The 25,276-nt window shown below is 41.5% G+C and overlaps 1 protein-coding gene across 1 annotated transcript in view; it reads right to left on the reverse strand.

The window, feature by feature from the left end:
• The window catches only part of SH3BGRL2 (SH3 domain binding glutamate rich protein like 2), a 28,711-nt gene extending 12,283 nt beyond the window's left edge, over window positions 1–16,428 (reverse strand). Inside the window, exons 1-3 of the mRNA XM_072142074.1 lie at window positions 16,118–16,428; window positions 12,177–12,362; window positions 2,307–2,390 (exon numbers count right to left, since the gene is read on the reverse strand). Of these exons, the coding sequence (XP_071998175.1) occupies window positions 2,319–2,390; window positions 12,177–12,362; window positions 16,118–16,162 (303 nt within the window). The 5' untranslated portion in view covers window positions 16,163–16,428 and the 3' untranslated portion in view covers window positions 2,307–2,318. The remainder of the gene's footprint in view (window positions 1–2,306; window positions 2,391–12,176; window positions 12,363–16,117) is intronic.
• Between the last annotated feature and the right edge of the window lie 8,848 nt (window positions 16,429–25,276).

The raw sequence follows: 25,276 nt of genomic DNA on the forward strand, positions 1-25,276 counted from the left end.
ATGTGGTTCTACAAGGGAAGGACTGATAACTGGAGACAAATGCATTACCCATCTAATAAAATTATATTAGTTTTTGATAAGTCAAATAAAAAGTAACCTTCATATATAGTTCCATATATTAACCTGAACTATTCATTAAAAATAATATTTGAAATACCATTTATTTACTCTTTAACACCTTTCCGACCGAGGACGAACTATATCGGCCTCGTGCCACAAGGGGTTTATGGAGAGAGCTCACGAGCTGAGCTCTCTCCATACACAGCGGGTAATGGCTGTATAAAACAGCCAACACCCACCTGTCACTGCTGCGGTCGGTGCTAGCAGCCTAGAGTCTCATTGAGACTCGTAGGCTTGCCAGGTGCAATGATTTCTAACAGCCAGCATAGGGCTAGCATAGCCAGCATTGTAAAATAAGTATAAACTGCAATACAGTAATATTGCAGTATATAGTATTAGCAATCGGACCCTGCAGGGTTAAATTACCCTGGAGGATCTAAAATAATGGTAAAAAAATTTTTTTTTAAAATTGAACAAAAATTGTAAAAAAAGTAAAAAAGTTTAAAATCACCCCCCTTTCCCTAGAACTGATATAAATATAAATAAACAGTAAAAATCATAAACACATTAGGTATCATCGCGTCCCAAAATGTCCGATCAAAATATATTAGCGATTTTTCCCAGCGTTTAACCCCGTAACGGAAATTATCGCCCAAAGTCGAAAATGCCACTTTTTTGCCATTTTGAAAAATATAAAAAAAATTCTATAAAATGTTATCAAAAGCCCATACAGTCCTAAAAATAAAAGCATTAAAAACGTCATCAAAAGTTGCAAAAAATGACATCACCCACAGCTCTGTACAGGTATGAAAAAGTTATTAGTGCCAGAACATGGCAAAATGAAGGATTTTTTTTTTTGTACAGAAGGTTTTAATTTTTTTAAATGAATTTTTAAATGCAATTTAAAACCTGTACAAATTTGGTATCCTCGTGATCGTACCGAACCAAAGAATAAAATAGACATGTGATTTGGGGCGCAAAGTGAAAGCTGTAAAATCCAAGCCCACAAGAAAACGGTGCAAATGCGTTTTTCATCATTTTCACTGCATTCTGAATTTTTTTCCAGTTTTCCAGTACACGACATGAAATAATAAATACCATCACTATGAAGTTCAATTTGTTACGCAAAAACAAGCCCAAACAGAGCTCTTTACAAGGAAAAATAAAGAAGTTACAGATTTTTGAAAGTGGGGAGTGAAAAATGAAAATGTAAAAACGAAAAAGGGCCACGTCCCTAAGGGGTTAAAAGGAAACCTGGTATCAGGAAGGTCATTTTTACATGATGACAGGTTCCAATAGCCTCTGGTATGATGATTTGAAAAAGGTCTTTGTAATTCATCTGAATAATTTCACTGCTTTTAAATGTTTCTCTATCAGTACCTGGCTCCTTGCCAGCTGCATGTGGCGAGTCCTGGGGAAAAAGACAGTTCAAATAAGATTTGCTTGCAGTGTTTATCTGACTTAAAGGGGAGGAAGCAGGGGAGAGGCTAAGGGAGGGAGATGAGTGAGGAGTAGGGGAGGATATGATGTGTGCTGTTTAAACTGCCCCTCCCTCCAGGACTCGCCACACAATGCTGGCAAGGAACCAGGTAATGTTAATAAAACAATTAAAAAGGAGTGGAATTGTTCAGATGCATGACACAAGCTGTCATCAAGTAAAAATTACCTTCCTGATGGTATGATATGGCTTGCCATGTACCATCAAAAGATATAGATTTTTGGTGGCATAGTGAGGTTTACTGTGTGTAGCATATATTTCAAAACAAATTGTGGATGACTGATAAATATTGGCTTGGCTTCCATTATACAAACAGTGATAGTTCAAGTTCCTTTTGATGAAGTCATTTGTAGCATAAATATCGCAGTTGGGAGACCACAAGTGTCCGTTAGATGCTCTGTGATGTGGACATGTAGAATGGGCTCATCTTTTAAACATGGCCGGAAGTCCCATTCAAGGCAATGAAGTACAGAACGAGTGAAAAATGTGAAAATTCTCCTGGCTTCCAAAGGTGCAAAAAGTCCTAAAACCTCTACCAGGGAAAGGGATAAACCATTCAGAGTTATTGTAATTTGTGCAAGGCATGGGGTTGAGGGGGACTGAATGCCTTGATTACTCTGCACCATAATATCATTGTTATAATACCTACTGGTCACAAATTGATTAGGGTATTTGTTAAAAACTCCCTTTTTTACATTCTTTTTTAGGAAACCAAATAAGATCAAACAAACAAATATAAAATACGCACCACCATTTCTTTTTACATTGGCTTTATCCGTAGAAACAGAGAAACTGAATTACTTTCCTTGGCTTCAAAAAAGGCATTATAATCCTGTGGATAAAATAAGAAAAATGGTTGAAGCTGATATAGAATATGAGATTTCTGTATTTTATTAAACACATTTCCAGAATTTTAAATGGAACATCATGAGTTACTGATCAAAGTTACACTACTATATAAAAATCATGTATCTTTGTTATCTAAGTATATAAATTCATGGAATCAATAAGATTAATACCAAACTAAATATGTGCAAAACTTTAAATTAGGATAGCATTTATAGCATGCATCTAGTTTGTTGCTTAAGGCTCAGACCCATTTTCTGTATTGACTTGCTTATGGTTATGACCTTATATGGTTATAACTTTTGAACACTTATCAAAGCAATTTTAAGATGTTTTTTTTCATCACATTTTGTACTTCATTTTAGTGGTAAATTTTGGCTAAGCTTTACGTTCAATTATTAAAAAAATTCAAAAGCATACCAAGTTCTGCTGTAAATTGCGAAGGGCAACTAGTCATGCCAGAGCAATATTTAAATATATGTAAGACTATCCTCCCCTATCTATCCCTTTCCTACTTTCCCTTGTGTGTGTACCATGAAGTGCGATTTGTTTAGTGAGGAATGTTACTTATATAGACCAGTTGTAAACAAAAGCAATTTTGTAAACTGTGTTTGTTACGGTGTTTACCCTTAACCCCTTAAGGACGTAGCCAGTTTATAGCTTAAGGCTTAGCCCCATTTTTTGGATTCTGACTTGCGTTGCTTTATATGGTTATAACTTTTGAACACTGTTACTTTTTTAAATAACTGTTACTTATTTTAGTTTTTTTTTTTTTTCTCACATGTTGTACTTCATTTTAGTGGCAAATGTTGGCCGATAAGTTTTGCATTTATTTACAAAAAAAAAAAAAAAGAGAAAAAATTATGAATTTTTTTGAAAAATGTGCCATTTTCGAAATCATGGTCTTTTCAGGCAGATAGATTAACCATCTAAAAAAGTTGCTGAATAACATTTCCTGTATGTCTACTTAACATTTTCATAATTTTTGAAATGTCCACTAAGGGGTTAATACATTTTTGCTGATAATGAAATTCCAAAAAATATGTTTTGAAGATTAACTCTTTCCTTGCTAAGAATATATTTCCCTTGATGATTCATTTAAAGTCATTAGACACTTTGGGGGTTATTTATTAGTAGGCCAGCTCCTTGGGACAGTTCTATGGGGGTTACTCATCATTGCTTTTGCTAGGTTTTTTTTGAGTAAAAAAAGAAGGAAAAAAAGGCTAAAAAAGACACATTGAGGTTTTTTCTACAAGTTTTAACTGCTAAAAAGTTGCACAGTACTATTTCTGCCACTTTAATATTCTGTAGTACAGATTGAACTACTGCTGGTGCAAAATTGTGCAAAGACAAAAAGTTGCATAGTCACTTCAGTTCCCTGCTGAACCATGTGCTGTGACAATAAACTTTGTTAAAAGCAATTGTGGAGACAATTTGTGCAACAGGCAGTGTGAATTAAGCCTCAAGAAAGAAAACATAGATACAAATAGATGTTCATAGACCGAAAAATTTTCTCCTCCATAATACAAGAATAAATGCCCACAACATGGGTAGATATGGAAGGGCATAAAGCAGATTATGCATCAATGCGGTCAAGGATAAAAGTACAAACAACAAAGGGTCAAAACATAATAACTCAATTAAAACACTCACCACACCAACATCCAGTTGTTATACACTTATCACTACCATCTATTAAAATGGAAATTTCAAAACCTGCTCCCAAAATCCCCTGACCAAAGGACAAGACCACAACAGATGGAAGAAGGTACCTGAACTGCTGGAAAATTTGGGACATAGGTCCAGAAAGCAGTAGTGAGATATGCACAATGGATTACATATACTTTTGATATTCTATCCCTGAGGCAGTGGGAGACCAATTTAGGTGTAGATAGGGCAATAGTTCACTCCTCATCTGTCAGCAAGTCCAGCTCATCCGCCCTGCATGCCAGAACCGGTGTATGTTCAATGTGGGTAGACTGTACTTTGTATAGCCCTCATCCCCCGCCTATACCGCAGTGGTCCTCTAAAAGGACATTAACAGCATGACGGAGTTGGAGGTAAATGAAGGTAGCAGTCTTTCAGCTGCTGGAAGGAGCGAAGCACACCATACTCACAGATATTTCCCATATACAGCACCCCCATGGCTCTCCAACTTTCCCCACTAGGCACTGAGGAGAGTTCAGGAAGAGCTGGTTTATTCCACAAGGGGGTGAACTTGTCAAAGCCCAGGGTGTAGTAGTGTGAGGGTACACTTGTCCATAAACAGGAGAAGTTGGGGAAACAAAGGGGGATGTTACTCTAGTTCTCCCATCACCCCCACATAGAAGGTGCTCAGGGAAAGGGAAGAGGGAGAAGTAGGGGGCCTTTAAGAAACTCCATGGTACGCGGACTTTCTAAACATCCAGGGAAATGGGACAATTGGGCAGCCCAAAAATATAATTTGAAGTCAGGGAGACTTGATTACACACAGGTGGATTATATTTATCATGATCAGTCATTTAGGACAACATTGGATCATTCATAGATCCTCACTGAACTGGAGCAAGTTTTTTGCACTGAAAGTAGAGGGGCTGAATAATATTGCTTGCCCACTTTCCAGTTTATTTTTTACAAAAGTTTAAAATATCCATTAATTTTCGTTCCACTTTACAATTGTGTCAAACTTAAAATTACAATTTTATATCTTTATAAAGCTTGAAATGTGGCAAAGGTAGAAAAGTTCAAGGGGGCTAAATACTTTTACATGGCACAGTACCTCCCCAATAAGACATATAGGATTTTTGGTAAAAGGGTCACCTTAATCAAATTCACTGGGGCAGGGAGGGCAAGTTACAGCTTTGACCACGTTTATAGAATTTATCAGACAAGCAGTCAGTTCCATGGAACTTACAGTTGGGCAGAGCTGTGATCGCACACACAGAATGAAATGCCCAGCATATATAAACATGGATTAAAGGGAACCTACCACCACAAATCTACCTATAAAGGTAGATCGGGTGGTAGGTGGATCAATGGGACGTGAGGATAGCCTTTTTAAGGGCTAATCCTCACGTCCCCGCACTTTTTTAGTAACTTTTATTAGACTTTTATGCAAATTTACTTATGCGGCTACTGGGGTGTGGAGTAGCCGCATCTTAGGTTACACGAGGCGGCTACTCCACGCCCCGGTAGCCTATTTTCTCCTCCTACTCACCATCTTCGGCGCGCAGCTGCTTGTAGCTGCGCGCCCTCGTCCGACGATCCTGCAGTCTGCGCATGCGCAGAACAGCAGGCCCGCGCCTGTGCAGCCCCGGCTTCAGAGCAGTGACCACGCAGGCGCAGGCCTGCTGTTCTGCGCATGCGCAGACTGCAGGATCGTCGGACGAGGGCGCGCAGCTACGGGGGAGTGGAGTAGCCGCCTCGTGTAACCTCAGATGCGGCTACTCCACGCCCCAGTAGCCGCATAAGTAAATTAGCATAAAACTTTGATAAAAGTTCCAAAAAAAGTGCGGGGATGTGAGGATTAGCCCTTAAAAGGGCCATCCTCACGTCCCATTGATCCACCTACCACCCGATCTACCTTTATAGGTAGATTTGTGGTGGTAGGTTTCCTTTAACAGATCACTGTTAATACATGCAAGAAAAATATTCTCTTACTGAACCTTTCTGGGAAAACATTCATCTTCCAGTTTAAAATATACACATGGGCCCAAAGAAGGAGCCCATTGCAGAGTATTTTGGGGTCTCTGAGTCACTTCATGTGTCCATCAGTGTGAATAGGTTAAACAGACAGACGAAACTGTACACAGAATGGTTTAATAAGAGACATTAATGTCCTGTCAAGGATATTTCAACACCAGAATATTAACCCCGGTCAAAGATAAAACAGCTCTAGTTAGCATTTATACAAAAAAAAAACTTGTTACAACATATTATCAAGTGGCATTAAACAGAATATTCGAATGGATCCTAATAAATCTTTAAGTAGCACACACTTAAAACCATTAGGTACACTCCTAAGTATTAATATATTTAATATATTTAAATATATTGTAGAATGCTTGACAGGAACAAATTCTTCTGAAGTAATTTCAAGCTTATGATTGAAGATTTGGTCATAGCATATGTTGGAAGAAGATGTTAGCAAATCAAGATCTGTACAGATTCATAGAATCTCAAGTACATATTAAAGGGAACATAAGGATCTCTTGGTGTAGGTTTTGGGCCAATTATGTTACCAAGACCTCTTGAACATTAATGCTGTATTGGGACATGTTCTACAGTAGCTATTGTCTCAATGGATAACACATGTCCCCATTTATTTCCGTGGGCTCATGCTGTGGTTTCCATGGCCCCATGAACAAACAGATTACCTGGGCCCCAAAACTCATTTTTTTTCTAGCTCAAACAATGGACCTTAAACATGTTCATGTGCAAAAGGCCTAGGGCAAACAAGAATACATTGTACTTATGCTAACAAGAAGTAGTGGATTATAATACAGGCGATTTGGGCGGTAACCTGGGGTCCAAGTCTTCAAGGGAATCCACGGCCACTGGCTACTGAGAAGGCATTCACTCATGAAATCCTTGTATATCAGTTCCTGCTCTCAATACACATTCACATAAGAGACCTTTGAAAGTCATCCAAGGTTCCTAAAACTGCAGATAGAAAGCAGACAAAAGGGCTGCCTATTCTACCCCAAGAACCTTGATTCTAGTACCATATGTAGGAAGTAAGTTCCAGACTTTTAAGGGCTATAATACTCATACAGCCCAGGGACCATGGCAGCCTTAATCTTACCCTGCTAACAAGCACAAGAATCTATACAGATGAATCTCCACTCTACTGCCCTAATAAAAATACAAGAATTTACTAAGAAAATAACCATGAGAGAAGCAACTTTTGTTCTCTACAAATCATTATGGTCTCTAATCTTTTCAGTGCACATTGTGTAGAAAATATCTGCTACAGATAAACATAGAGCATGATGACCACCATTCATCATTAGGCTCAATGCCTTGAGTGCATGGTGTATTTTTATAATATTAACCCCTTAAGCCACTATGAGGTTGGGGGAACGTCATTCTGAGCTTCTATTAGCGCCACCATGATGTTCCCCAACGTCATATGAACCGCATAGGCTCAAATGCAGAGCCTGTGCGATCTGTGCACAAGGCCGGCCGTAAGTGACAGCTAAGGCTCTGCCCGAGCAGCCAGGATCGCCATAGTCGCAATCCTGGCTGTTTAACCCTTTAGGCGCCGTGGTCAAACATTTTATGCCGCTTAGTAGACGGCAATTCAAAATCAAGGGATTTTTCTCTCCAAATGGGTTTTTATTTTGTAGAACAAGTCAAACTTAAAATCTACATAAATGGAATATCACCGTAACCATACTGACCCATAGAACATAAGTAACATGATATCTATGTCATTTGTTGTATAAAACACAAAGAAACCCGTAAGAATCAATTACTGAATAGATTTTCTTTTTCAACCCCACCACAAAAAAAAAATAATAATAGGTTAAACAACAGGGTATTGCGCCCCAAATATAGTGTTACTGCAATGCTTGAGCGGTCTAGGTTTTATAATTGGTCAACTCTTTAGAGGTTTTTACTGCCCTACTATATTAGGGGCTCAGCCAATGCGACACAGTGCCTTAAATTTGTTCCAGCAAAATCCGCTAATAGACGCTCCTTCCCTGCCCCGACGTGTTGCACATACAGTAGTTTGTGATCATGTGTGGGATATTACTGCTTTTAGGAGAAACTGGGTAATAAACTATGGGGTGCGTTTAATTCTTTAACCCATTCCTAAAATAAAAATTTAGGGGCCAAAGCTAGTTTTTTTCAAAAAAAGATTTTCATTTACACGAGCCAATGTAAAAACTTTAAAAACATCAAAAATACAAGCAGAATGTCAACTGCCACACTCGTGGTTGTACCAGTATTTACAGCTTCGCAATGCATTTGACGCACAGACTAGGGTGGAGCCTATAGAGGTGGGCTCTATTGGGGCACTAAACAGGATATTGAGAGAAAATTCTATTAAAGGTCTAATTTCTTATTCTTTTTACAACGGTGATTAAGGGTGATTCTTTTAGTCAGTAAAAGATATAGGGACATCGGGTCAGTCTGGTGCCTGTGTCGGGCTGTGATATCAAAGCCTAGACCCGGCACTAATACCCGGAATTGGAAAAACTCTGATCCCGGGTGTTTAACCTCTTACACGCCGTGGTTATTCTTGACCGTGGCGTGGAAGTGTCCCCACCGGCGGGTGCCGCGAGGCTGCTGGCTTCTCACCCCGCCGGGTTCCGCCTCCTAGCTGGACCCGGCTGTATGTAACTGAGAATGCAGTTACTTTCACTGTACACTGCAATACAAGTGTATTGCAATGTAAAGGGTTGAAGAAGCGATCAGATTAACACTTGTTCAAGCCAAAAGGTGGAAAATGTAAAAAAAAAATAAAAAATAATTAAGTCATTTTATAATAGTTAAATAAATAAAACGTCCCAAAGTGCAAATAAAGTATATAAAACACAAAAAAAAAAGTACATACTGTATATACTCGTGTATAAGCCGAGTTTTTCAGCACAAAAAATGTGCTGAAAAACGTCCCCTTGGCTTATACACGAGTCTATTACCAAAAAAAAATTACCCACTTAAAAAAATAAACTTAAATACTCACCCTCCGATGTCAGCACGGCTCCCCGATGTCAGCGCGTCCTGTCTTCTTTCTTCTCCGCGGCTCTTCTTCTTTCTTCTGTCATGGACGCGGCCATGTTTTCTTCTAGCAGGCGCATACTATGATGTCAGCAGCGGCCGCGTCATAGTATGCGCCTGCTAGAAGAAAACATGGCCGCGTCCATGCCGGAAGAGAGAAGAGCCGTGGAGAAGAAAGAAGACAGGATGCGCTGACATCGGTAAGCCGCGCCGACATCGGGGAGCCGCGCTGACATCGGAGGGTGAGTATTTAAGTTTATTTTTTTAAGGGCCGTGGTGGCTGGCCGGCTGTATACTACTGGGGGCTGGCCGGCTGTATACTACTGGGGGCAGGCTGTGCTGTATACTACTGGGGGCTGGCCGGCTGTATACTACTGGGGGCTGGCCGGCTGTATACTACTGGGGGCTGGCCGGCTGTATACTACTGGGGGCTGGCCGTGCTGTATACTACTGGGGGCTGGCCGGCTGTATACTACTGGGGGCTGGCCGGCTGTATACTACTGGGGGCTGGCCGGCTGTATACTACTGGGGGCTGGCCGGCTGTATACTACTGGGGGCTGGCCGGCTGTATACTACTGGGGGCTGGCCGGCTGTATACTACTGGGGGCTGGCCGGCTGTATACTACTGGGGGCTGGCCGGCTGTATACTACTGGGGGCTGGCCGGCTGTATACTACTGGGGGCTGGCCGGCTGTATACTACTAGGGGCTGGCCGGCTGTTTACTACTGGGGGCTGGCCGGCTGTATACTACTGGGGGCTGGCCGGCTGTATACTACTGGGGGCTGGCCGGCTGTATACTACTGGGGGCTGGCCGGCTGTATACTACTGGGGGCTGGCCGGCTGTATACTAATGGGGGGTTTGACCAATGCATTTCCCACCCTCGGCTTATACTGGAGTCAGTAGTTTTTCCCAGTTTTGGTGGTAAAATTAGGGGTCTCGCCTTATACTCGGGTTGGTTTATACTCGAGTATATTTGGTATCACCGCGTCTGTATTAATTTGTGCAATAAATCTAAATCAATATTGAACCCGCTCAGTGAATGCCGTAAAAAAAAAAAAAAAAAAAAAAAACTTCCCTGTAATATATAATTTTTCATCAAACACCATCACAAAAAATGTTCTAAAAAGTGATAAAAAAATGTTACGTTCCCTAATATGATACGACTGAAAAGAACAACTCTTTTCACAAAAAAAACCCCTCAACCTTATTGAAAAGTAGTCTATAGAAAAAAAAAGTGATTTCCTCCAATATTGGTTTTGCTCAGTAAAATGGAGCAAAGTTAAGAAAAACTATATAAATGAGATATCTCCATAATAAAAATTAAATGATTTTGTTTGTGTTCCCCTTGAAATAGTTGATAAAATCTCATGAATAATCTTTAGACCCCCAAAATTAATTATCTATACATTGTATCTCATCCCGCAAATATTAAGCCTCATATGTTCGCATTACCAAAAAAATTAAAATTTATAGCCTGCACAATGTGACAATACAAATCTGTTGTGAATGGCGCTGCTTTCATATAACAGTTTACCACATACAGCAGTTAACCACCACATAGGGGTATCAGTACACTCAGGAAAAATTGGGCATTAAATGTTGCAGAGCGTTCCATCATTTAAATTTAAAAACTGTCAGTTTTGGCCTAAATGAATTATTATTTTCAAAAACTATTCTAAAGTTTCCAAATCCCAGGTCCATATTGTTTTAACCCATGTGAAACACTTAAAGGGTTAATAGACTTAACAGAAGTTATTTTACATATGTTGAGGGGTGTAGTTTTTATAGTGGGGTATTTATGGGGTTTTACTGTTATTTAGGCCTTTCAAAGTCACTTGGAAGCTGAGTTGTCCCTCAAAATGTGAGTTTTGGGGATTTTCATGAAAATGAGAAAAATCGCACCTAAAGTTCTGCGCCTCATAACATCCTAGAGAAGTGAGAGGATGCATAAAATATCATCTCGACATGAAGCAGACATTACGTAAATGTTAATTATCAAGCTTTTTGGGTAGTTTTACTTCCTGTCTGGAAAGCAGAACATTTCAAACTTGGAAAATGAAGAATTTTTACAAACTTTTGCCAAATGTTCACTTTTTTTCAGACCGAAACGCAAAACTTATCACTTAAATTTTGCAACTAACCGAAGTACAATGTGTCACGAGAAAACATTCTCAAAATCACCGGGATATGTTAAAGTGTTCCGAAGTTATAACCAATTATTGTGACAGGGCAGATTCGAAAAATCGAGTCTGGTCATTGAGATGAAAACTAGCATAGGTGTTAAGGGGTTAATTTATGCCATTACTGCACCTACAGATTCTCATTTAGTAAAAGAGACTCAAGCTTTAAGTGTTAAGTGTTGAGATTTTTTTTCTACTATATTTATGTAACATTAGTTCTCGAACACCCAAGCAATCTTGCACAAACTTGTATGGCCAGCAAGAGAGAAGGGGGACAATTTATTTATTTTTATTTTTTAGATGACCAAAATGCTGGCAATGTGTTAATAGCCTGTTCAGCTGACAGTGGTCTTTTTTAGGTCCCCCATACACCTGAATCCATGTAAGCTGAATAGGAGATAGGAAATATGTGTATATTTGGTTTCAGCAGTTTGTGACTTTTGTTGTGTGTAATATGAACATGTCTGTTTGCATTTACATCATGTTTTACAGATGGCAGTGTTTTCCACTGGGAGCTCTTTGGATCCGAGTCCTGAATACTCAGAAAGACATGATTACTCCTTCTCCATTTTCTATTTTTACTATCTGTTGTAATAGTATTATTATGAATTTGTACAATTATTGTTTGAATTATAGGGGTTTTCCTCTTATAGCACTTAGATGCTAGAACCTGCGATCATAAGAATGGAAACTGCAAGTCCCCTGATTATACTCAGAACTGGTAAGCAACTAGCGCTTAAGCGATACAGGGCACTTCAGGGTACTTGTGGACTTAGTACCCTTGATCACTGGGAGTTGCAGCAGTCGGGCCCCAAACAAACAAACAAACATTTTCCTCCCATCATTAGTGGGGTAATAGTTATTGAATAGCACCAATAAATCTTACCCCACAATAAGTTTCATCATTAAATATCTGCGGAGGTAGAGGGTTGCCATTCTCAGGCCAATTATCCTTAGGAATGTTTCTGTACATCCATTGCTTCTGCTCTTCTGACATAGTGATATCCACTACTTCAAAAAGAATATTATGGCATTCCAGGTATTGTATTAGTTCCTGCTGCTGCTTTTTAATCTGCAAGACAAAAAGGGAAATAGATAAACCATATTAAAATGCGCCAAAAGTGCACATCTACAAATTCTACATTTTATAAAGGCTAGGAAATATAAAATACTCATAATGGAAAATTCCAGAAATTTCCATTCCTGCTGTGATCCAATCCCTTGTTGAGATCTCTGGCTGGCTTGGGAGCGGCCAGTTGATCTGTCTGTCCTGATCAAACACCCTCAAATTTTTATACAAGAATAACGAGTTACCAAGATAAAATAATAGGTAGAAAAAACATACACCAACGTGAAAAAGGGGATGCACAATACCTCAACATCAAACATGTTCCCATAGTCTGTCATGTGCTGGTTGATTACCAGATAATGTAAGGGTACAACAAACCTGTTGTGTCTAATGCATGGATTTTAACCCCATAACGCCAAAGCCACTTTTCACCTTCCTGACACGGCCCATTTTTTCAAATCTGCCCTGTGTCACTATAAGTGGTTATAACTTCGGAACGCTTTAACATATACAAGTGATTTTGAAATTGTTTTCTCGTGACACATTGTACTTTATGTTAGTTAAAAAATTTTGGTGGTTTGGATGGTTTGCATTTATTTATGAGAAAATCAGATATTTGGTGAAAATTTGGTCATAACACCAAAAAACGTAATAACTAACATTCACCAAATGTCTATTTTATGCCACCGTGGTTTTTTATACATACTATCATTTTTGTAAGATGTTATGGGGCTTTGAACGTCAGGTGTAATTTTTACATTTTCATAAAATAAGCAAAATCCTGCTATTGAGGGACCTGCTCAGGTTTGAAGTCACTTTGAGAGGCCTATATAAAAGTAAAACCCCATAAATTAATCCATTATAGAAACTACACCCCCTCAACGTACGTAAAACAACTTTTGTTGTATTAACTCTTTAATTGGTTTACAGGGGTTGAAACAAAATCGGATGCAATTTCTAAATTAAATTTTTTTGGCTAAATGAATGTGTTTTTCATAAAATGTACAACTTCTCAGTGGATAAAATACCAAAACGCTCCACAAAATTTGATACCTAATCTCTCCTGCGTATAACAATAGCCCATATGTGGTGGTAACCTGCTGTATGGGCACACGCCAGGGCATCGGGGGGGGGGGGGAGCTGCACTGCTCAGAGCAGATTATGCATTGTCACTTTATAATGGCTATATAATCTTTATTTTTTTGGCAATTTGGACATATAAGGGCTTATTTTTTGCGACATGAGATGCACTTTACAAATACTTCATTTTAGTGGGTCTGTAGCTTTTTGATGAGATTTTATTAACTCTTTAATAGTTTGACGTACTATTACTGCATATTGCGGGAACGCACCTGATTCTCATAGAAATGTAAGAAATATCAGAAAAAAAAAAGTGTAAACCATTGTGCAACATTTAAGTTTGGTGCAAATTAGGTCTGTCTACACTCTGACAAAACCAACTGTACATACCCTTCATGATAAATTTCACCTGGATACTTTGCAAACCTCTACAAAGAGAAACTCAAATAAAACTTGTCAAAACAAAGCAACTGCTGACTATGTGATCAAGCACAAAATAGCTTTACAATATAATACAAAAGAAAACACAACTATCGCAAGATTGAAAAAAATTCTGAATGGTTAGCAAAACTTAGGCTGCACGCAAATGACTCTGATTCTGGCAAGGTCCTTACAGAGTGAACATGAATGACAAGCTATTCATCATACACTCCCACATGGAGCACAGCTACAGATAACAAATACCATTATCATGCTGTTAATTAGAAAACACAAATAGAAAAAAAAAAGGACAAACAAGGAGGACGGTGCCTCGTGTAGTGTTTCAGGAGGTATTTTAAGGTGTGTATTCACAGTTCTGAAAATAGGGGGGGGGGGGGGGACTTCCTAGATGGCAAAGAGACATCCGAGAAAAGTCCCCCCAAAAAACTTGCTCACCTTGGTATGCTCAATTAGGAACATATAAAAGAGTGTTAAAGTGGTCACCCTTCAGCTAGCCAGTGTGATCATCCAGGATGGATTCAGCTTCGCTAAATCAAGTAAAGGAGTAGTGGAGAAAAAAAAAACAACGAAAACAAGGGAAAGGGAGCTTGCAAGGAGCTACTCTTTTTCAGTGGTCGTACGACCAAAACACAGGGGCCGCCTAAAGCCATGGGAGCCACGATTTTATTGCATTTTTGGGCATGAATACAATATTCTTGTACATGGTTTGGGGTCACTGCAACAAGAGGAACAGTATTGCGGGGTCACAGCATTAGAAAGGTTGAGAACCACGTTGGAGGCGGCACTCGCTGGTCTCCAATCTAATTTTTTAAATCAACGGTGCATGGAAAAAAATCATGAAGACAGCGTGTTCCTCTATTGCAACAGACTGTTTTGCGTGTGTAGCACATTAAGGTGTAACAAAGTGATTCACATGCGCAATTGCCCATTACCTTGGAGGAACATGGTATCTATATGTCCCCAGAATGTCAGCCAGCCAATAAGGCAAACTGATCCTGCTTCCAACTAACCATGGCTGTGATTGGCCGGAGATGTCGAAACCCAAACATCAAGTCCGCTCATCTCCACTCTCCATCCCCACTGGCATAGGAAAAAGTTCTTAACTAGTTGCACCAAAATATGCATGGCTGCTACAAAGTGGAACGCATGCATCTAAACAGGGAAAGGTTAACAATAAGCAATGTGGCCCCTATAAAAAAAAAAAAAGTTATCAGGATGCTGTGAGTTGACCACTGAAATCATATATTCATGGCCTATCATAAAGCTTAACAGGAATTGTATGTTAAGTCATACTAGAACAAATCTCAGCTGTAAGCAAACACTCCTAACAAATATGCCCTAAGAATAGACTATATGTATTATCTGATCCCAGGATATTCCCCCCTTTACCAATAGCCAATTTCCTATGCATGAGTGCTACTATTGTGTTAGATCTCTTGTGTACAAGGACCATCAGAACACTTTCACTGTAAGCAAATAAAGCCTGTGACACGAAAACGGATACATTATACTTCTGATCAACATCCTGACATTATAGCAACAATTTCTGCGTCATAAGCTTCTCAGCACCTGTTAGTACACAAAGATCTTTATTGTTATTTATCACACACTTGCTTCTAGAATATTTCAATGCAAATATTATATTAGCGAACACAATCCAGTCCGTCCCTGTAGTAGTGAGCTGGAAATCCTGCTGTAAATATTTGCATGGAAGTTCTCTAATGATAAAGTATCATGTTCAGCTCTGGTAGCACCATGAAATAGGAGTGTCTCCTCACTACAGACACTATACACTGTATAAGCGCATACTTATGGAGTGGGGTGTATAGTAGAGTGAAAGTCGTAGGGCTAGGCATGTACCTGACCAATATCACCTGATAAGGAAAACTTAACCTGATCTAGTGCAGAGCCTGCAGGACAGGTCTAACCTGCTATCGCTTTTCTGTAGATATAGGATTTTTTTCAAAAAATGTATAAGTAAAAATTAGCTAAGGGTTTAGGAAGTAGTGAAAGGGTAAAATCTGAATATTTTTTGTCATGGCTAAAGTCTATTTAGGGAAAGTGGGAGCAGTTACCACCCTTATGTCTGTAATGTGTGATAAAGAGGGGGCTCCACTGAATAGAACCTCCAAAATGTGATGTGCAGGCACGGGTCTACCCCCCCATCCATTACTGTATAGCAAGCACTAACGATAGGAGAAACTAGTGGAGCAGCAGCAGGTGCAGGGACAACTCACCGTGGTGGAGCAGGAGGAGGATGTTGTGTACACTCGGGTGACCATCTTCACGTGTAGCCCCTCAGGATCTGCAGATGGCTCTCCTCATGGGATAACTCCAGATTACACTGCCAGACGAGGACGACACCCGGGTGCGTGTCCCTAATGCACCGGCCGACACTGCACTCAGCTACCACCACAGCACCGCCCAGAGCGGGGAGGAGGGGCGCGGGCAAAGGGCGCAGGGACCTGCCCGCACATTGCTGCCTTCTCACCAGTCCGCGCCCGAAGCCCGCAGCAGTCCCAAAACGCGAGTGTGTACAGATATATTATCATGTTTAATGATGGCGCTTTAATTCCTTATTATTTGTGCGCATGGAACGCCACCTCCTGGACACCTGCTGCAATGCATTCTGTTGTGACTGGCCTAACTCAAGAACATATGGTGCACAAGGGTCATTGGAATCTTTTTCAGCACAAGTGGGTATTACCTCCACACAAGCAATCTTTGTGCCCCCTCTTCCCATCCAAGCATATATTACAGTTTACCACACATTTTACAAATCATTGTTATTTAGTCAGCAACTAAAATCAAATACAGAAAAATCTAGAAACTTAATAGGCCCCAGGACGACTGAGCTTCAGTAGGCCCCTTAGCAGTAAATTCATGGTGACTTTGAAAATTCAGAAACTACAGTTTCCTGGTCCCGAAAATATTCCCAAGTTTATCACTCCATAATGGTTATTCTATATAAACCCCCAGGGTGTATGTATGTACACCCTAACGCGGAACCACCCCCAGATGAAGTGGAATTTAATATGAGCTTCCAGAATATTTTGGCATTTGATGGTGCATTCACACGTTCAGATTTTTTGGATGCAATTTTCGATGTCGAAACCAGGAGTGGAGTGAACACAAAGGAGGAGCAACTTCTCACAATAAAATGTTCTCAAATATTATGATCCACACCTGCTTTTGGCTTCAAAAACTGCATCTGAAAAACTGAAGGTGTGAACCCCCCTTCAAGAAAACCTACCATGAGGCCATGAGGATTCTGCAGTAGATCTGACTTTACTCTAGTAATATGTTAATTAACTGCAGAGGCTACTGGAGTATGGAGTAGACTTACCGTAACTCCCAGTAATCAGCCAGACTAGTATACAGGATTAGTGCATAGGCAGGCAGGAGGAGTCACATGGCAGTGTAAAGTATTGTTATGTGTTTAATGAAAATGCTTTTATTTTTATATGCTGTGGATGAAGGCTACATTCACACACATGTATGGGGGACGTATATACGGCCGATATACGTCCCCCATACACTCCTATGGGCTCACGGCCCTTTATTTATGCTGGGCTAAATAAAGACTGAGGGCATGTGCTGGGCTACACATATACTGGTGGCATGTGCTGGGCTACATATATACAGTGGGAAGCGTGCTGAGCTATCTATATACTGGGGAAGAGAGTGCTGGGCTACACATATACTGGGGGGAATGTGCTGGGCTACATATATATTGAGGGCAAGTGTGCTGGGGTAGATATATTCTTAGGGCAAGTGTGTAGGGCTCATATATACTGGAGGAAGTGCGCTTAGCTAAAAATATACTGGGAAAGTGTGCTGGGCTACATATATACTGGGGGAGAGTGTACTGGGTTACATATATACTGAGGGAAGCGTGCTAGGCTACCTATATACTGGGGGAAAGTGCGCTGGGCTACATAAATATTAAGGGAAGTGTGCTGGGTGACATATCCTGTGGGAGAGTGTGTTGGGCTACATGTATACTGGGGGAGAGCGTGCTGGGCTACATATATCATGTTGGAGAGTGTGCTGGGCTACATTCATACTGGGGGAGAGAGTGCTGGGCTTCATATATACTAGGGGAGAGTGTGATGGGCTACATATATACTGGGGTTGGAGTGGGCTACGTATATACTGGTGTAAGTGTGCTGGACTATATATATACTGGGGGTAGTGTGTTGGGCTACATATATACTGAGAAGTGTGCTGGGCTACCTATATACTGGGGAAGAGTGTGCTGGGCTACATATATACTGGGGAAGAGTGTGCTGGGCTACATATATCCCGTGGGAGAGAGTGTTGGACTACTTATATACTGGGGGAGAGTGTACTGAGCTATGTATATACTGGGGGAATTGTGCTAGGCTACAAATATACTGTTGGTAGTGTGCTGGGCTACCTATATACTGAGGGAAATGTGCTGGACTACCTATATACTGGAAGAGAGTGTGCTGGGCTACATATATCATGTTGGAGAGTGTGCTGGGCTACATTTATACTGGGGGAGAGAGTTCTGGGCTACATATAAACTAGGGGAGAGTGTGATGGGCTACATATATACTGGGGTTGGAGTGGGCTACATATATACTGGTGGAAGTGTGCTGGACTATATATATACTGGGGGTAGTGTGTTGGGCTACATATATACTGGGGAGTGTGCTGGGCTACATATATCATGTGGGAGAGAGTGTTGGACTACTTATATACTGGGGGAGAGTGTGCTGGGCTACATATATCATGTTGGAGAGTGTGCTGGGCTACATATATACTGAAGGAGAGTGTACTGAGCTATGTATATACTGGGGGAATTGTGCTAGGCTACATATATACTGTTGGTAGTGTGCTGGGCTACCTACATACTGAGGGAAATGTGCTGGGCTACATATATACTGGGGAAGAGTGTGCTGGGCTACATATATCCTGTGGGAGAGAGTGTTGGACTACTTATATACTGGGGAAGAGTGTGCTGGGCTACATATATCCTGTGGGAGAGAGTGTTTGACTACTTAAATACTGGGGGAGAGTGTGCTGGGCTACATATATCAAGTTGGAGAGTGTGCTGGGCTACATATATACTGGGGGAGACTGTACTGAGCTATGTATATACTGGGGGAATTGTGCTAGGCTACATATATACTGTTCGTAGTGTTCTGGGCTACCTATATACTGAGGGAAATGTGCTGGACTACCTATTTACTGGGGGAGAGAGTGCTGGGCTACATATATATTGGAGGAAGTGCGCTGGGCAACATATATCTTGTGGGAGAGTGTGTTGGGCTGGATATATACTGGAGGAGAGTGTGATTGGCTGCATATATACTGGGGGAGAGTGTGCTGGGCTACATATATACTGGGGGAATGTGTCAGGCTACCTATATACTGGGAGAGAGAGTGCTGGGCTACATATATACTGGGGGAAGTGTACTGGGCTACAAATATATTGTGGGAGAGTGGGTTGGGCTACATATATCCTGTGGGAGAGTGTGTTGGGATACATATATATTAGAAAGAGTGTGCTGGGCTACATATATCCTGTGGGAGAGTTTGCTGGGCTAAATACTACATATATATTGGGGGAGAGTTTGCTGGGCTACATATATGCTGTGGGAAGTGTGCTGTGTCAGGGCTGTGAGTCTGTTGACCTTCTGGACCACCGCGGGAGATGGTACTAGCCGACAACTGGGACTGAAGTCTAAGTGGTACCTGGTCTTCACCAGAGCCCGGCGCAAAGCGTGATGGTCATGCTGTGGCGGGGTACCACCAGTTCGTTCTGGCTGCGGTGGCAGCCAAGGTAGCGATGCAGGAGAGAGTAGGATTTACGTCAGGAAATCGGAGCTGGCACACTGGACAGGAATAGGATTGGATATGCTGGAGACACAGGACTGCTGGAGACACAGGGACACTGCTACATATATCTTATACACTCACCGGCCACTTTATTAGGTACACCTGTCCAACTGCTCGTTAACACTTAATTTCTAATCAGCCAATCACATGGCGGCAACTCAGTGCATTTAGGCATGTAGACATGGTCAAGACAATCTCCTGCAGTTCAAACCGAGCATCAGTATGGGGAAGAAAGGTGATTTGAGTGTCTTTGAACGTGGCATAGTTGTTGGTGCCAGAAGGGCTGGTCTGAGTATTTCAGAAACTGCTGATCTACTGGGATTTTCACGCACAACCATCTCTAGGGTTTACAGAGAATGGTCCGAAAAAGAAAAAACATCCAGTGAGCGGCAGTTCTGTGGGCGGAAATGCCTTGTTGATGCCAGAGGTCAGAGGAGAATGGGCAGACTGGTTCGAGCTGATAGAAAGGCAACAGTGACTCAAATAGCCACCCGTTACAACCAAGGTAGGCAGAAGAGCATCTCTGAACGCACAGTACGTCGAACTTTGAGGCAGATGGGCTACAGCAGCAGAAGACCACACCGGGTGCCACTCCTTTCAGCTAAGAACAGGAAACTGAGGCTACAATTTGCACAAGCTCATCGAAATTGGACAATAGAAAATTGGAAAAACGTTGCCTGGTCTGATGAGTCTCGATTTCTGCTGCGACATTCGGATGGTAGGGTCAGAATTTGGCGTCAACAACATGAAAGCATGGATCCATTGTGTCTTGTATCAACGGTTCAGGCTGGTGGTGGTGGTGTCATGGTGTGGGGAATATTTTCTTGGCACTCTTTGGGCCCCTTGGTACCAATTGAGCATCGTTGCAATGCCACAGCCTACCTGAGTATTGTTGCTGACCATGTCCATCCCTTTATGACCACAATGTACCCAACATCTGATGGCTACTTTCAGCAGGATAATCCGCCATGTCATAAAGCTGGAATCATCTCAGACTGGTTTCTTGAACATGACAATGAGTTCACTGTACTCAAATGGCCTCCACAGTCACCAGATCTCAATCCAATAGAGCATCTTTGGGATGTGGTGGAACGGGAGATTTGCATCATGGATGTGCAGCCGACAAATCTGCGGCAACTGTGTGATGCCATCATGTCAATATGGACCAAAATCTCTGAGGAATGCTTCCAGCACCTTGTTGAATCTATGCCACAAAGAATTAAGGCAGTTCTGAAGGCAAAAGGGGGTCCAACCCGTTACTAGCATGGTGTACCTAATAAAGTGGCCGGTGAGTGTATATCCTGCAAAAGAAAAAAGGCAGCACACCAGATTGTAGTGAAAAATACCTTAGTGGATTTATTCCATGTGAAAGAGCAATGTTTCGGCTCAAAACAGTGAGCCTTTCTCAAGCTGAATATCCATGATTGTGTACAGATATATAAACAAAATGTGATCATTTTTGACCAATACAAACAAAGTGCAAAGTTCAAGCAATGTGCAAAGTTCAAACAATCAAAATGCTCATACAATGTACTAAAATACAAATATCAAACAGATTCATCATTTGATTAAAGTGCATGTTCATGTGTCTCACCATGGTATATGTATATACACTCACCGGCCACTTTATTAGGTACACCATGCTAGTAACGGGTTGGACCCCCTTTTGCCTTCAGAACTGCCTCAATTCTTTGTGGCATAGATTCAACAAGGTGCTGGAAGCATTCCTCTGAGATTTTGGTCCATATTGACATGATGGCATCACACAGTTGCCGCAGATTTGTCGGCTGCACATCCATGATGCGAATCTCCCGTTCCACCACATCCCAAAGATGCTCTATTGCAGTGGTGGCGAACCTATGGCACTAGTGCCAGAGGCGGCACTCTGAGCCTTCTCTGTGGGCACCCAGGCCATCACCCCAGAAGGAAGTTCACCAGACAGGACTCAAAGAATCTTCCTGGAGAATCTTCCTACAATATTAGACAAATTTGCTCTCCTCCTTTCAACTATGTTGGTGTCTTTAGGAGGCTGAACAATTGAAAATTGTCAAAGAAAAAGGAGAAATAAATTACTGCTTAAATTGCTGTGCTGGCACTTTGCAATAGATAAGTTGCTTTTAGTTGAAGTTTGGGCACTCCGGCTCTAAAAGGTTAGCCATCATTGCTCTATTGGATTCAGATCTGGTGACTGTGGAGGCCATTTGAGTACAGTGAACTCATTGTCATGTTCAAGAAACCAGTCTGAGATGATTCCAGCTTTATGACATGGCGCATTATCCTGCTGTAAGTAGCCATCAGATGCTGGGTACATTGTGGTCATACAGGGATGGACATGGTCAGCAACAATATTCAGGTAGGCTGTGGCGTTGCAACGATGCTCAATTGGTACCAAGGGGCCCAAAGAGTGCCAAGAAAATATTCCTCACACCATGACACCACCACCACCAGCCTGAACCGTTGATACAAGGCAGGATGGATCCATGCTTTCATGTTGTTGACGCCAAATTCTGACCCTACCATCCGAATGTCGCAGCAGAAATCGAGACTTATCAGACCAGGCAACGTTTTTCCAATCTTCTACTGTCCAATTTCGATGAGCTTGTGCAAATTGTAGCCTCAGTTTCCTGTTCTTAGCTGAAAGGAGTGGCACCCGGTGTGGTCTTCTGCTGCTGTAGCCCATCTGCCTCAAAGTTCGACGTACTGTGCGTTCAGAGATGCTCTTCTACCTACCTTGGTTGTAACGCGTGGCAATTTGAGTCACTGTTGCCTTTCTATCAGCTCGAACCAGTCTGCCCATTCTCCTCTGACCTCTGGCATCAACAAGGCATTTCCGCCCACAGAACTGCCGCTCACTGGATGTTTTTTCTTTTTCGGACCATTCTCTGTAAACCCTAGAGATGGTTGTGCGTGAAAATCCCAGTAGATCAGCAGTTTCTGAAATACTCAGACCAGCCCTTCTGGCACCAACAACCATGCCACGTTCAAAGGCACTCAAATCACCTTTCTTCCCCATACTGATGCTCGGTTTGAACTGCAGGAGATTGACCATGTCTACATGCCTAAATGCACTGAGTTGCCGCCATGTGATTGGCTGATTAGAAATTAAGTGTTAACGAGCAGTTGGACAGGTGTACCAATAAAGTGGCCGGTGAGTGTATATATATTTTTAGCATACATCATGATCATCCATTGATGTGTGTGAACACTGATCATCCATTGATGTGTGTGAACACTGACATAATAAAAGTGAAAAAACATCCATAGCTAACAAGCCATAAACAAAGTCCTCATCGACTCACCACCTTATATTAAAAAAAGAGCCAGTGATAGCCGTATACACCATCACACTGAACTGGCACGCATGGTGAAACGCACACCGGGAATCCGCGAGTGTGCGGATAGGCACATTGTAAGTCTATGGGCAGAACCACTGCCAATCAAAAGGCCGACAGCAGCCTGTCTCAGTAGACAAAATATATATATATATAGAGAGAGAGAGAGAGAGGATCTATGGGGAACCATGAGCAAGTAAATAGATGTGAGATAAATAGGTAAATAGGTATGTGAATAGGTATGTGAGATAGCATCTCAAAAGGGTGACAGGTGGAGCATGTCCCATCTAGAAGGACAGTGCTTCTTTCCTTCACTACAACCTCCCCATTGGTGAGTCCATACCCTCTAGGGACCAGATTTTTCATTACAATTCTATCATGATTATCTGGTTTTAATATGTATTCCCTGCGGATATGGTGGACTCATGGGTTTAGGTTTAATCAGTTTTTAGACTCTGTTTAGGAGTGTTATCTATGAGTCCACACAGACACCAAGTTTATTTCTATTGTTTATATTTTAATAAATATCCATTTAAAGTTATATTTTATTCACCAGTTATAATCCTCTCTATAATCAAGGTGAAATTGTACATTGACATTAGGCTTTATTTGTAATCCTTTAATAAGAAATTGTCTGAGCAGCGGCCTCCCTTAATAATGAAATGTCAAGTGGCAGCCTCCCTTTTGAATGAAATGTCCTAGCAGCGGCTTCCCTCAATGATGAAATGTCCCAGCAGCGACCTCCCTTCACTAATAAAATGTCCAGCAGCTGCTTCCCTTAACAATGAAATGTCCCAGCAATGGCCTCCTTTCCCTAATAAAATGACCAGCAGCGGCCTCCCTTAATAATGAAATGTCCCAGCAATAGCCTCCCTTTACTAATAAAATGCGCAGCCGCAGCCTTCCTTAATAAAATGTCTAGCAGCGGCCAACCTTAATAATAAAAAGTCCAACAGTGGCCCCTCTACTAATAAAATCCCTTAAATGTCCAGCAGCGGTCACCCTTAAAGGGGTATTCCCACAAAGAATTCTTATCTGTACTCGGGATAACAAAATAACACATTCTCTTGTTCACTGTTATTAACAAAAATGCAGCATTTCACAGATAAAAGTCTCTATCAGTCCTGGTGTACACAATTTCAGTTGCCCCTAGACACGACCCTGTAACTTCTGATTTAGGGTCAGCCTGCCATCTTGGATTTCTGTGTGAGAGTGTGCAGATGAGATTTCTGTCTATCTTTGCTGTGAACCTGTAGCCACGCCCCCTGCACGGAGCTCAGAGACACTCACTGATTACTTAGTGCCAGGAGATCGTGAGCAGAGAGGTTACAAACTACAAACTACCGTAGAAGAAGATAAGTGATTTGGGGGAAGGGTGAGGCAGGCACATATTTGTGAGATGTAGCAGAGCTCACAGTGTAACAGTGTAAAAGTCAGTACAATGTCAGAAGCCGGATGAAAGTGTATATACACCTTGTACCCTCATAATCTAACCACATTGTCACTCCACAAAACTAGATAGGTCATAATGGGGCAGATTTACTTATCCAATTCACTAAGGTCGTGCATCCGAGTTCCTGCATCCATTGCTGCTGCGCCAAGGTCCGCCGGAGTTCACCTGCTTCTTTCTGGTGCATGTGAGTGCTTGATCTTGCCACACAAATCCTTTTTTAAATTCTGTGGTTTGTCCGACGGCCACGTCCCCTGATTTCTGTCACGTGCAAGCCGGCGCCAATGCGCCACCATCCGATCTCTTACGCCAAAATCCCGGGGCAATTCGGCGCAAATCGGAAATATTCGGGAAACCCGACGAAAGTGCAGTGTTCAGACCCTTAGTAAATGAGCCCCAATGTGTCTGCTTAGAGAGTCCCCGCCCACACCTTGGGATTTTGCACTGAACATCCGAAGGAGAGATAAAGCTAAAACAGCAATAAAACTGAGTACAAAAGTAAAGTAAGAGGTTAAAATTATCTGTATTGTGTTAACATCACTAGGGGATAGAAGGCCGGACAGCCAGTGGCAGCATCCACATCTTCGACACTGTCTGGACAGCAGTCGGGGTGGAGAGCTTCATGCAGTCCGGGAATGTTCGGCTTTTCTATATAGATGGGTTATAAGAGCACATTGTAGTTCATTATTAAATTACTTTTATAAACAGTACAAGATGAAGGATATAGAGTAGTACTTAAGTCCTAA

This window comes from Engystomops pustulosus, chromosome 3 (assembly GCF_040894005.1).
Source record: "Engystomops pustulosus chromosome 3, aEngPut4.maternal, whole genome shotgun sequence".
NCBI classification, from domain to species: Eukaryota; Metazoa; Chordata; class Amphibia; order Anura; family Leptodactylidae; genus Engystomops; species Engystomops pustulosus.